A 15,078-nucleotide genomic window follows, 5' to 3' on the forward strand; every position below is an offset into this window, starting at 1 on the left:
CTATATCAGATCAAAGCTTGACGATCAAATAACAATTGACTTGCATAAATCACTCTTTTTTTCGATTTTTTTTATTTTGATTTTTTTTCGAATTTTTTTTTGATTTTTTTAAACTTGTATAACTTTTTTTGTTGTACTATATCGACAAGCTAAATACAATAAAAACACTTTTGTACACGATTTTTTTTTCTTCGGCTGCGTAGATTTTTGTTTTTATAGCAACAATAACAAACTAATCAAAATGAGAAAACTTCGGTATACAAATTTTTTTTCTGAACCTACCTCGGGAATACTCCGCTTTGAACGTCTAAGCTTCTCGTTTTAGGTAGCTCTGATACCAGATGATACGAACCGTCTCGAGCAGAGTCGAGTCGTATGTAGATTGCCCGATCGTCTACGAGAAGTTACGTTAGGATTAGTTGAGTTGAAGGTATAGTCAGAGTAGAAAGAGGGTACGAATGGAATGGTAGGAACGAAAGGGTAGGAACAAAATGGTATGAACAAATTGGTCGGTTTAGGTTCGATTAGGTAAAGAAGGAAGAACGGGTTTGAACTACTAAAGGTACTTTCAAGAACCAAATACTGAAATGGTATCGACCCGTTGATTTAGCCTTTTGAGTTCGGTTATAGGTTTGGTAAAGGAAACCTCGACCCACTATCTAACAAGATAGGAACCTCGGTATGTTGAACGCCACACTACGAATAGTGATAAGTTCGGGTATGACAAAGAACACGGTTGACACAACTAGAACGCTAGGAACGCCAAACGAATCTTTGAACGAAATATAAGAAAAGTATGCCTCACAATTTCGGCAGCATAACATTGACAAAAGTTTCAAAAGTCCTTTACATGGAAATTGAACAAGTATTTATAAGCCTAAGTCTAGGTAGCCGAATGGCCTTTCATACTTACACATTAATTAAAAGAAAATTCTAGAAAAATAACTCTTAATATGCATGACCAGATTCGGTTTTGGGAATGGTGGATGAATGCATCTTCATGCTTAAGAAAACGCAAAGTGAATGCATGATATCCAATGGTCACTTGTAGATTCGGCCAACCTTGTTAAATGAAGCAATGTTTAGCCAAAAAGTATGAATTAATTGTGAACACTCCAAGGGCCATCATGAGTGTGAAACCGAATGTTGAAGAGTCTTCTAGTGTGAACAAGGTGAACCGAATGGTCTTGCCATGTGAACATAGGTGTGAACGAATTATGGAGAGTCATGGGGAAGCTAATTGGCCAAGCTATCTTCATGCATGTGTGAGTGCCCTTTGGCCGAATGGTCACATTGGAGAATGAAGAGATAGCACACCATACATGAATGGAAACATTCATGAACCTTAAAGACATTGAATATGGTCATACATGCACTTGGTCGAACATGCATCTAAGAGATTCAAGCCCCCCAACCGTCCATGCACCTTCAAAATTCATGCTTGCTTTTAATCTCCATATGTCCATTGCGTTCCTACAAGAAATGTGAACATAATTAATTCAAACTAATATGAACACAAATGTCAACATTAAATTCGGTTATGACAAATTTAATTATCATCAATAAATACTTTTAAGACATACTTAATATAACTAATGTGAACTAAATTTAATATGTAGGATATTAATTAACTAATTATTGAACTTATTAATCAAAAAGTCAATAGTAGTCAAATGAATTCAAAGTGAACTCCATGAGCTGATGGTTAATTCATGAGTTAAACTCGAGCTGGGCCTAAACTCGTGAGCTGATAATGAGCTGGTCCCGAGCTAATGAGCTGGTGTGGAGCTACATGGGAGCTAACTTGAACTGAAGGTGAGCTGAAATGAACTTGTAGAAAAGTTCGGCATGGATTTCCAAAATGGCCACTAACTGGTTCGATAGGTCTAGCATTGACATCATCCCACACATGCTGAACTAAAGCTATAACAGCTTCTTTAAATTGTTTTGCACGAGCCCTTGTGATCGGCCCTTGAGGTAGCACCATCGGATCTCGGCTTGGACTTGGCCTATGGGAAGCCGTGATCGTATCAACCTGCCACGAGACCAGCCACGACTTTGCCCTCTGGACCCTTGTTTATGATCTTCAGAATAATGACTGGACTCAACAGCCTGTTTCGAACTATCATTATTCCCTAGTTGTCGAGAAGCCAAATTGGCTTGGCAATGAGCTTCTGTTAAGACTTCCAATTATCGTGCCTCACAGTCAAGCAACATTTCAATCAACAAATCAAGAGACAAAGGAGTCGCAGACGTAAATACCCGAATAGACTCAAATTCAAGAGAGAGACCAGCCAAGATGACACTCACTTGTTCTTGCTCAGAAACAGTACTACCAGCAGCAGTCAAAGTATCACTAAGACACTTTACTTTAGACACATACTCTTTAACAGAAAGATTCGCTTTCTTGAGGGAGTATAAAGCATGACGCATACTCGAGACTTTAATGGTAGACTTTGCACTAAACCGCCTTTCGATGGTCATCCATATATCAAAGCTGGTCTTGGCAGTAGTAAGATGAGCCAAGATATCATCTGTCACAGTGGACAATAACCAAGAAGCAAGAAACTTATCTTTTTTCTTGTGAACCAGAAAGGCTGGATTTTCATATTGTTGACCATCAGACCCAACGATGAAAGGAGAAGGGGAAGGAACAGTACCTAGAACAAATCCTTCAAGACCATATCCTTCAAGAATCAGCAAAAGCTGATGTTTCCACAAAAGGTAGTTGTGATCAGCAAGTTTGATAGTGTCGTGTTTGGAGAAGTAATGGACGGTAGGTGTACATAGATTGCAAGATCCATGCGAGTGAACAGCTTCACCAGGACTAGAGGAATGACGAGGTGTGTCATCCACAGTACAGTATCAGGAATGGTGTCGGTCGCCATGAGAGGGAAAAAAAATTTACACCAAGAAGACCATAGCTCTTGATACCAAGTTAAGAAATACACTAAAGAGTAAAGAAGAATTCCATCATGTCATTTACAGAGATAAGGAGGGTATTTAATACAAATATTACTGCTAACTAACTAACTGAATTACTGCTTAACTAACATAACTGCTAATACTAAAGTTATTCATAACAAATAAAACACCTATATACTTCGGATACTCTACTCGATTAAGGGCCAGTTTAATATTATTTCTCAAAAGTACTTTTGGGATAAAAAATACTTTTGAGATAAAATTATTATTAAATAAGATACTTTTAAGTTTTTTAAAAGTGATTTTAGGAGGCCAAAAGTATAAGCAAAAGCAAAAAAATTTAGCTTTCACTCAAAAGTGCTTTTTGAGGCCAAAAATATATTTGAAAAATATTGCTAAACTAGCTCTAAACCTTCAAACCAGCTAGCCTCCAATCACCGTTGATCTAGGATTCAACCAACATGCTATAAATTTGAAATCTAAAATCATACAAAGCTATGATCATTAACATATTTTATAACATAATTACACCGAGCTCTTTTCGTACTCGGGGCCATTTACAAGCCCCTTGAACAAGCACTTCTACTTTACATGATAGCTTACATGATTAATATTGATACACACTAACTACTTGCGTTGTCTCTTATCCACACATATAGGCGTGGCTGATGGATTCATCGTGACCTGTAGTGATGTGCAAAACTCGATTCGATTAAAAAAATCAATTTTTTTTCGATTTTTGAGTTAATCAAATCGAGTTGTTTGAATTATTTGAGCTAACATAAGTAATTCGAGTTTCGAGTTCGAATTGAGTTGAACTTTACAATTCAAATAACTTGAATAATTCAAATAACAAATTAGTGTAAAAACCCTTTTAGTCACTGTCAAGTTTGAAAATGAGCAAATTGGACTCTCTCAACAAAAATTACAAAAAAATTTAAAAAATTCAAAATAATTTTTAAAATCTAAAATATTTATAAAAAAATTCAAAATTTATATTTTTAAATAAATTATAAAAATTTCAAAAAAAATTCTAAAAATATATAAAGGAATTTAAAAAATTAAAAAATTTCTAGAACAATAATTTTGGGACATAAATAAGTTAATTAATCATTCAAGTTTTTTATACTAAAGTATTTTTTTTATTTTCCTTTGAAAAAGTTTTCAAATAAATATGATTTCAAATATATGTGCTCTAATATGAAATTAGTTGTATTGTAATAAGATTTTAATTTGTATGTTTCATTTTTTAATTTATCTCGAATAATTTCACTCAATTCGACTCGATTCAAATTTCACATCATTTAACTCGATTCGAAAAATTTTAAATTGCGTTAGGATGATAGAATAAAACTCGTCATATCAATTAACTCAAAATTGTTCACATGATTCAATTGAACACTTGATGCCCACAAAACCAACTAAAAATTCGACTAAGGCAAGTGCACATATCAATTAATAGTATAGCTATGGTGAGCAAATGTATCGTTCCCACAAGAAAACTAAAAATACTAGTAATTACCGTCTTTCTATTATTTAATTGATACATTAGAGTGATTAATTAAAACAAAAATTAACTAAACTAATTAATTACGAACATGGCAAAGAACAAATCAGGAAAATAACCTATTAACAACCTATAATCAAAGTAATATCAAGGAAAGAATTCACCTAGACTTCATCTGTCACTATCAATCCAAATTATGTAAATTATTTACTTAGTATCTTGATCTATAGAAATCCCTAAATTATGCTAATATCTCTTTCAAGAGCAACTGATTTTAGGTTGATTAATTGAATTTTTTTAATTAAAACCCCTATTATCGCATTAACTCAATTTATGGATTTCCTTATTAGATTTTACTTTAATTCGGTAGATTTATGTTGTACTATTTTTAGAATTGCATGCAACTTCATTCAATTACACTAAATCTACTATTAAACATGGTCTATTCCTCCTTTGATTTAAGCACATAAAAAATGAATCAATAATCTAAAAATATTAAACCAAGACTTAAACACACATGATTGAGAACAATATCTAAGTATTTAGAAAATTAGCTCATACTTAAAAATAAAAACATCCCAAAGACAATATATCTGAAAGAAAAAAAGAAACTCATTACAATCTCCTTAGAAATCAACTGCATGCCTCCAATCTTGACGAAAATATGTTTTAATGGTGTTTTTTGAGTTGTTTTCTTGAATGTCCTATAACGACTTTCTTCTATCTTCTTATTTTTGTCATATATATGTCCTAAAATGCCTGAAAAACCTAAAAATTGCGTTTTTCCGCTGTTCAAAATGTAAATTCGTTCAATCGACACTGTAACATCCTTAACCCGTATCCATCACTGGAACTGGGTTACAGAGCATTACCGAAATTTACAGATCAAACAGACAAAAATTTCAAACATTTCATATCATATAAAATTCAGACCAGAAACCAATCAATTCATACATATTGTCCCTTATTCGAGCCCTCAAGGCCCAAAATACGCGTTAGAAATAAATCGGGATTAATTTCGAAACTCAGAAAATTTTTCAGATTACATTAAAAATTTTTAAAGTTGCAGGGTTCACACAGTCGTGTGGACCTAAAAGGTGCCTTAAATAACCAATTTACCATTTTCTACATGCTCTGGCATTAAACAACTCAAAAACCATTTGTTTAACCAGTTCAAAACATGATCAAATACGTTCAAAACATACCAAAACAATCATCCTAAGTGCGTAACCAATGTACCCTCATTTGTACCACATTTATATTATCAAAGCATCATTCACATCAAAATTATAAACATACCAAATTCAATCCATTTTGCCTAGTTCATAAGCACTTAAACACTAACTTAAATTCACATGCACATATCTAAATTTGGTTCAATTTATCATGTTATAATATGGCTTAAAAAACAAACACATGTTTATATATATGCCAAACCAACATTAAACTTACAACCTTATTTACAATCAATCCACAAAATAACTATTATTTAGACACCCTAGGTACATACCGACACAAAAGGTAAACATCACCACATTTGAGTTCGGGATCGTTATTGGATGCTGAATCAGTAATCAAAAGTTAAGTACCTAACCTGCACACAGAAACAAAATCGTATGCTGAGTAAAACTCAGTGGTATTTCTATAATCTGAATATTAAAGACAAGATAATATCGTATGCACAATTTAATATTATAAGCACATATTAATATCTAGTATCATGACTATCATATTTCATTTGTTAAACAATGTCCCAGTACACACAATTGCTATATAAATAATTATTCACATATTAAACCACATATATTTGTACAATGGCATTAGCCATTCAATACTTAACTCATGAATACATCATTTCATACCATACTCAATTATCACACTTACTATATAATAGCTTTTCACAATTTGATCCACATATAATTTAAACAATAACTTTATCCATTCCATATCCAATTCATGAGTACATAACTCATGTATCTCATTTTCATGTTTCAAATCACTATTTCATTTTCAATTCACAAACAATATCAACCAATATCAATCATAGTACCATTTTATTTAATTACCCCTATTAACACGACTCGGACTCGGATGGATACACGGATCCAACCAACACATCAGTTTGGAACGTAGTGCCTCATCGGATAAACCCAAAGTAATAATTGCTCCCAGCGCTATATAAATTTGACACCTAGTGTCTCATCGGATAAACCAAAGTAAATTGGCACCCAGTGCCTCATCGACTCGAATTCAAAAAAATCCCTAAACTCTTCCTATCCTATGGCATGCCATTTATATCCGACTCAGCTCAATATAGTTAATAAGCCCAATACAGTTAATAGGGTTCCAATTCACTTTCCAAATATAACCAATATCAAATTATCATATTTGTACATTATCACATTTACACATATATATTCATAATATATATATATATATATCAATTTAATCCAATTCAATCAAGTTTAATTCAATTCAATATCAAAGTACCAAATATATTTTTCATATAATCCCATAAACACATGAAATCAATTCAATAGTCGAAGTTCCACATACTCACCTCAACCATTTACCATATACATTAAATCAAAATACAACAATTAACAACTAGGTTCGGATTACAGAAATACAAACCAAGAATTTCGAGCTATTCGACTTCGATTTTATCCTTCCCTTTTTTTAGTCGAGGATTCCGGTACGACGTTAGCTATGAAATTAAAACAATTAAAATTCATCAATATAACATAATTCAATTTCATATTAAATATTTCAATTTTGACTCAATATTTGCCTAAATTTCAATTTAGTCCTTAAATCGAGACTAACTTTATTCTTCACATTTAATTCTATATTTTCATACAAATTCCACTTTAAACTAAATTTAACTCCCTATTTTCACTTAAATCCCTAAATTTTGAATTTTTTCATAATTTAGTCTCTATTACTCAAAATTTACAATTTATTCTACAATTTAATCCTTTTTCATTTCTAACTTAAAAATTTATCAATTTAATCCCTAATACTAAAATTATTCAACATTAACAACCTTTAAAAACTCAATCAATGCTAAAATTTCAACATGGGTAGGGTAACCCTAGGTACCGGGATTCTAAAAATAAAAAAATTACAAGAAAATAAACTAAATTAACTAATCAAGTGAACTTTAAACCCTAAAAATCCCTAATCCGTGCGATGAACCTTCTTTCTCCCTTTCTTTTTTTCTTTCTTTTCTTTCGGTTTCGTATGCCTTTCTTTCTTTTAATACTTTTATTTTTTTCATTCTTTTAATAACCATCCCACTTAAAGCTTTTAATAACAGTCCCACTTAAAGACCAATCGTAAAATTACTTCTTTAGTTCCTTTAATTATTTTTAATTTATAATTTAACTTTCACCCTATATGCTATTTAGTCTTTATACCTAATTACTTTTAATTCAAGTAAATTCATTTAATCGAAATCTAATTAACTACACAACCAGCTTAATAAATATTTATTAAAAATATTTACGAGTCTGATTTATGGAAACGGAATTCTAGGAATGCACTTTTTTTTCAATTTTGTTATTTTTAATTAATTAGCTATCAAAACGTTAAAATATTTCAACAAAACTTTAATACTACCTTAATGACACTCCGTACATATTTATAAAAATATTTACAGCTCGGTTTTTAAAAATAAAATCCCGATACCTCATTTTCTAAAACTACTTGAACTTAACAAATAACTTATATAACATAAATTATCAAATCAAAAACCTTTTAAAAATCACATTCGACTCATAAATATTAAATAATAATATATTACGAACTTACTCATCGGATTTGGTGGCCCCGAAACCACTGTTTCCGACACCACTGAAAAACGGGCTATTACAGACACAACCTGACACATGGCTGTATGGCAGGCCGTGTGGAAAAGGTCAGCTCGTGTGACTCTTGTACCTTACTTTAATTTTTCGATTTTCACTCATTTTGCTCCCAAATGTTCTCCTTAAGTATAAAAACATGAATTTAAAGTATTAAAAGCATCAAATTTATCGTTAAAATCGAATAATCACCAAAAAACATATTAAAAATAAAATTAAAACATGTTACTTTTAATATTTTATCAACGCTCACCCTTAGTGACTTGGGCTTTGTCCTTCCAAGTTGCCGACATGAATTTTCCGATCACCGCTTTTTTCTTCTCGGTTGTCTTGATGATGATCAAAAACAATGTTCGATAAAGCACAACCATTGCAAACAAGATAGCAAGGTCAACCCACTTAGAGTATGTCATTTCAATACGCCAAGTTTGCTTCAAAATTTCTTCACCAGTAATGGTTGGTGAGCTTCCATTTCCAGCTTGAACATTATTGGGAAAAGTCAAGCCTACAAACTCGTTCTTAAACAGTCCCTGATAGGCATACTTGTGGAAAGCGATGTAGTACAAGGGAAATTTAAACACTGGCTTGGGAAGATCAGAGGGTAATCGGAAGAAGCCGCCAACCAATATCATTAGCCCTTGAATTCCAGCACCCACTATGATTCCCATCAGGAAATTGGGTACCACACTTGCCACAATCATCATTAAACTCTCCACCAACATCATGCAAGCGAATATTATGATGACGAAGAACAAGAAATGTTGATATCCAGGGTGAAGTCTTGGAAGGAAATATGTAATTGCGCCTGGAATAAGTGCGACCAGTGCCAAGAATGGCAGAGCAGATAAAGTATTACCGATGACAAAGGGAGTGACACCGTAGTGCCCATTTAGTCTTTCACGTTCGAATACCTTCATTTCCTCTACAAAAGAAGGGAATCCACCAATGGCCATGAAGGTTAGAAATGATGCCACAAACATCATCAGTGAACCTCTAGCCTGAAAAAAAAAACCCTTATATGATCACTTGCAGTGTTGAAATCGATCGATCAATATTATGTATTCATTTACGAACCTGGATTGATCCATTGTCCATCCCGATGTGGACAAACACAGAGCCAAGTACAATAGAAAGTGAAATGTAGATACCTAGACGCAACCAATAGTAGCCAAGGTCACGAGACATGTTAATGAAAGATCTTCTGGTAAGGACATGGCATTGGTTGAAGAGCCCAGACCGCCTTTTATTTTTCTGCAATGCTCCACCACCCTGACACGCACCATAATCACATATCCAATATATATGTTCAATCCCTTCATGTTATACATTTCAGATCTATTCCGAGAGGAAAAAAAATAATGAGCTGCCGTCAACTAACCTGTTTACAAATCTGAGCAATCTCTTTCTGAACCATTTGGTATATATCAGAAGACTTATATGACTTCACTAGGATATCAATAACTTCCTGTGTGGGGATTCCATTAGCAAACCCTAGCTCAATATCCTGTTTAAAATTGCAAAACGTCAGACTGGATACTTTATTTACGTTGGGAAATATTTGTAAACTAGTTTCTGAAGAGGGAGAATATATACCTTTTCAAAATCCTTGTTAATGGTTTTGAGGAAGTGATCAGATGGGTTCTGGAGGCTCGGGCAAGGGAATCCATTTAAAGCAAAAAACTACATATTATTTAGAAAAATAGGAGGGGTTAGATGTTTTTCCATGTATATATAATATTATATTATGCTACTGAAAAAGATCATACTTCGTTTGCTGCAGAAACAGGACCAAAGTACACAGTTTTGCCTGCAGATAAAAGGTAAAGATTGGCGAATAGTTGAAATACTTCAGCGCTAGGCTGATGGATGGACGCAATGATTGTTCTTCCAATATTATCTTTCTGATTCATGCTTGCGATTCTGCTCATCACATAATATGAAGCAGCACTGTCAAGCCCACTAGTGGGTTCATCCAAGAACAAAAGCTTAGGGCGTGTCAATATTTCAATGCAAATGCTAACTCTCCTCTTTTGGCCACCGCTTAATCCCTTAGCACCCCACCCACCAATCCTAGTATCCATCGAGTCTTGCAAACCCATTTCTCTGATCGTCATTTCGGCTCTCTCATTCTTCTCAGATTTGGCCATTGTATCCGGTAACTGAAGCTGAGCTGAGTAGTAAACAGCTTCTCTTACAGTCAGTGTTGAAATCAACGCATCGTCTTGGGTTACATATGCCTGCACGGTAGTAATTAATTTTATTTGCATGAAAGAAGTGATAACTTTTTAATGAAATTCCTTACAGATGTTCCATAAGCCAAGACTTGTTTACGTCCATTGATAAGAATATCTCCTCCTTGCCTTGTTTTGGGACCCTGTCTCCCTGCTAAGGTATCAAGAAGTGTGGACTTGCCACAACCCGAAGGACCCATAATAGCCAACAGCTCACCAGGGTGGGCGTAGCCAGCCAGTCCCTGAAGGATCGGTCTTCCACCAGCAACCGTGACCCACAAATCGTCCCAAGTCAAGAACACTCCATCCTCCATGAACCTGTTACTTCGGCTACCTGTGTCACTCCCTGGCATTGGATTAAGGTTTTCAGCCATGAAGGTTTCTGGTCCACCCTGCAGTACTGGCTCTGATTTACGAAAAGAAGTTGCCGTAGTTAATGTAACTAAGATCAAAATGTTATGGGGCAAACGAGAAATATGTATACTGTATTTATAATGGGATCTTAGTGTGGAACTGTGGATTTACATATAGATATTCAATTTTAAAATAATTTCTTTGACCACAAATTAAAACAGCCGTGTACCATACGAGATTTTTGGAGGAGCATATGTTTCACTATACGAGATTCTTTTAGTATATATGAAAACAAAAATCAGTTCATGTCAAACAGTTAAACTAAATGGACTAATGGTGATTATTGATTAACCCATCACATAATGCATCATGTCACGCATTAAGGAAAAAAACAGTATCTACTGTTAGTACCAAAGAAAAAAAAAGCACCTCGTGCTTCTTAATTATGGCGATCTTTCCCATTGAGAGGGAACTGCCGAGCTGGGTGAGAGTAACGCCAAAGGAGGCGGTTTTAATGTTAGTGTGTAATTATTATATCCAGAAACTTCATAAGGTAGTCAATATATGCGGCGGAAAATAATGTTATTCAATTTTGAAGGTTAGACGTGGAGGTGGTAGATTTAATTACGTTAAACCTCATTATTATATTTAAGGATTAATGTAAGTGTGATTGAATTAGTTAAAGCTAATTATTATTTTATTATTACGAGTTAACACCAATTTATTTTAAAAATTATAAAAATAATTCTTTATATATTTTAAATAAGCTATATAATTAAGAGAGTACTTTTGTTTTTTTCTTATTTTAAAAGAAATAAAAAAAAGTTGCAAATATTAAGCATTAAACTTACATCATCAACATTTATACAATTTTTTTTATCACTTAAACCAAAGTTATATTTTGATATTTTTAAAAATTTTAATTTTATTACATAAATTGTTTCACCTATATATACACGTATTATTATTTAAGTGTGTGATTCAATTGGTGGAATGAGTCACTTGATATTAACGTAGTTAAAGAAATTACTAAAATAACTTTATCTATCATACTATTATTTAGAGAAACTATACATATAGTCACCCAACTATGCCTACGTTCCTATTTTGGTCACCCGATTTTAAAATTTTTCAATTTAGGCATTAATACTTGAATTTGTTCTTTTTTTGGTCATCTGCCATTAAATTGATAACGGAAAGCTTTTTTCTAATTAGTATAATAACACAATTAGTCCTCAATACTTATATATTTTATCAATTTGATCCTAGTTCTAAACATTTAAAAATTCTATCAATTTGATCCTTAAAATTCTTAACCAGAGTTTTCAGCTTTTAAAACTAAGGCATTCCTCAACTATTAATTGTTTTATTAATGGTTGAAATTATCCAATTTGATACATAACCCTTTTTTATTTATATTTTTAAGAAGTTAGTGTTATAAATTAACTAAATACCATTAAAATAATAGAAAGTAATATAATTTGTAATAAAAATATATATAATTTACTATTCTACAGTGCATCCCTCAATTACCTTGAGACTTTCCTTTATATCATTCATGGAATTCTCAAGTTTGACAACCCTACCTTCCAAAGTTGACAACATATCCATTGATCTTCTCGCATTCCTGATCCTCTGCTTCTTTCTCCATCTCAACTTGACACCTTACGAACCTTGACTCATGATACTAACTGTACGGCCTTAGGCGATAACTTTGCTTCAAATCCACCTAAGCCAACCTAACTCTAAAAGAAAAAATAAGAATTCTCAAAAAAAAAATTTATTACAAATGAGGGGAACACCTATTTATAGTTGAGCTCCTCTAGGTCCAACGATACATTTTAAATTACACCAACAACCGATATTAAAATCTATTTACAAGATGAGCATCCTAAGAGATTTAAGCACTCCATAATCTTATCCTTTAGGATTACAAAACAATTACATTGGTAACTCTAAATTATTGGAGTGTTTCATCGGGCCACCAAACTTTAAGTAGATGAGCTTCCTTTAATGTTCCAAACAAATCAGACCAAGTGGGTTAAATAAGTCCAATTTAATCAATTGACTTCATTACGCAGTTTTATGTTCTATAGTCACAAACTTTAATTCGCGACTCATGATTAATACATGTTTGATAAATATTCTAGTTATTATAATTTATCTGATTGAGTTATGTGTGATGAGTTAAATGACACTAACTCATCTAACTCAAATATAGCAAAAACTAATGAAATTTAAAAATAGGACAAAGGAAAATTATATAACTAAACCATTTTATGCGTATTTGATAGGAAAAATTATATTTCATGGTACGTGATAACACAAGATTATTAATTAGATGTACATTCTAAAATTTGAATTGAATTTAACATGTTATACACTTGACAATTAATAAGACTAAAGGTGCATAGTATATGTTAATTTAATAAAATCAAATATTATGGAGATTAATATGATTAATCTTTAAAATATCATAAATTTTGTTGATTGAGTTTTAGCTGAATTAGTATGAATATTATTGTCAATGCAGGAAGATGGAGGTTCAAGTGCGCTGAAGTGCATTATCCTCTTATTTACAGGTTGATGAAGTACTATAATTTATTCTAAACATTGTATCAAACAAAATAGATATAATTTAAAAAAAATTACCATTAAATTTTGGAACTCGTAAAATTGTTTGAAACAACTACCCATCTACCCTAGGAATTTGAAAATGACCATTCTTTCTTTTCTGAAAGCGAAATTCGAAAATGACTTTTTTTTTCTTTAATTCAAGAAAATTCCAAATGAGTGATAAAGGGGAATGAATCAAAATTTCTTAGCTGATAATATATATATTTGGTAAAACAAAAATAATTAAAACTACTCAAATTGTTCCTACAATATCAAAGGCATCATTTGTTTTGTCTCTATAAATGAGTTCTAATAAAATTGTAACACTAGGCATGGAGATTACACATTCATAATTTATGGTTGGTTGGGTTGATGTAGGATACTGCCAATTGAAACTCGAGGTTAAAAACGAGCGTAGACACTTTAGGATTTGTTGGAAAAATTATAATTTTTTGAAAACTTTGAGGCATATTCTCGATTGGTAAAAGTGGAGAGTTCAATCATAAAATCATGGTTTTATATTCTACTCCATGAGACCTTCATAACGGTATATCATATGCTCAAAATGATTGAGTGATGAATGAGAAATTGATGCTTAAAGTACGCTATTTAGAAATATTTGTTGAGGAAAAAAAAACTTAGATCTTACATTGGTTAAATACCAAGTATATGAGAATTCACTTGAAGGATGGATGATTGAATGACTAAGCTTGAAACTTTGCCTTGTGTGTAGGGGGTGTAGATCCAAACCCTTCGAGGTTGGGGTGCACCTGTATAGCGCGGGCGATGCGAAATGTTTGGACTGGTTGAGCCCAAAATGGTCCTGAATTTTAAAATCTAAAAAGGAAAGTAACTAAATTACTGAAATTAAAAGTACAAAAAAAGCGAGTACGAGAACTTATGGCATATTTTACCCTAATTATGAATAAAGAACGCGATCATAGTAATACTGTTAACCCTTAAATGGTTCAGAATTTTAAAATCTGAAAAGGAAAGTAACTAAATTATTGAAATTAAAAGTACAAAAAGGAAGAAGAAGCAAATTTCTATTTTATGAAGAGTACGAGAACTTATGGCATATTTTATCCCTAATTATGAATAAACAATGCAACCATAGTAATATTGTTAACCCTTAAATAGGAAGATAAAAAGAAAATGTTCTATAATAATGGATTCGAGTCCATAACCGTAGGTTCCAATGCACGAGATCTTGTTGCACTTTCCAATGAGACCCTATCCATTAGTATTACACAGAAGAAATCAATTATAGACACTAATACAATTAGATAGGAATGGTTGTTGTACAAAATGTACGTCTAAGTAATTGCCCTTTAGATCCTATATCTATCTATATGAAGAAAAAATCACGTAACAAAAGGGATTCTTATTTGTACAAATGGTACTTCGAGCTTTGGAATGAGCATGAATATAACAATATTTCTTTATCTTTTGAGTTGTTCTACCGGATCGATCGCTCAAGACCTTTGGTCTTTATCCGGACCTAGTGAAAAAAATGGGATCACTTCTTATGGGTTTGTTGAGAATGATTTTGATCTAGTTCATGGCCTATTAGAAGTAA

The 15,078-nt window shown here is 32.5% G+C and overlaps 1 protein-coding gene across 1 annotated transcript; it reads right to left on the reverse strand.

Moving 5' to 3' along the window:
- Positions 1-8,452: 8,452 nt before the first annotated feature.
- Positions 8,453-10,961, reverse strand: LOC107887935 (ABC transporter G family member 1). Its single transcript, XM_016812149.2, has 6 exons — positions 10,601-10,961; positions 10,065-10,535; positions 9,892-9,978; positions 9,677-9,802; positions 9,373-9,567; positions 8,453-9,296 (listed from the first exon to the last, which is right to left on the reverse strand). Exons 1-6 carry the CDS (start codon positions 10,901-10,903, stop codon positions 8,541-8,543), a joined length of 1,938 nt encoding a protein of 645 aa, XP_016667638.1. The 5' UTR covers positions 10,904-10,961; the 3' UTR covers positions 8,453-8,540.
- Between the last annotated feature and the right edge of the window lie 4,117 nt (positions 10,962-15,078).

This window comes from Gossypium hirsutum, chromosome A03, assembly GCF_007990345.1.
Source record: "Gossypium hirsutum isolate 1008001.06 chromosome A03, Gossypium_hirsutum_v2.1, whole genome shotgun sequence".
Lineage (NCBI taxonomy): Eukaryota > Viridiplantae > Streptophyta > Magnoliopsida > Malvales > Malvaceae > Gossypium > Gossypium hirsutum.

Bases quoted from the DNA above. Each gene is read 5' to 3' on its own strand.
- LOC107887935 (XM_016812149.2), bottom strand. From the start codon at position 10,903: ATGGCTGAAAACCTTAATCCAATGCCAGGGAGTGACACAGGTAGCCGA. The intron at 10,536-10,600 runs GTAAGGAATTTC...ACTACCGTGCAG, and splicing joins TCTTGGCTTATGGAACATCT to GCATATGTAACCCAAGACGA. The intron at 9,803-9,891 runs GTATATATTCTC...AATTTTAAACAG, and splicing joins TTAACAAGGATTTTGAAAAG to GATATTGAGCTAGGGTTTGC.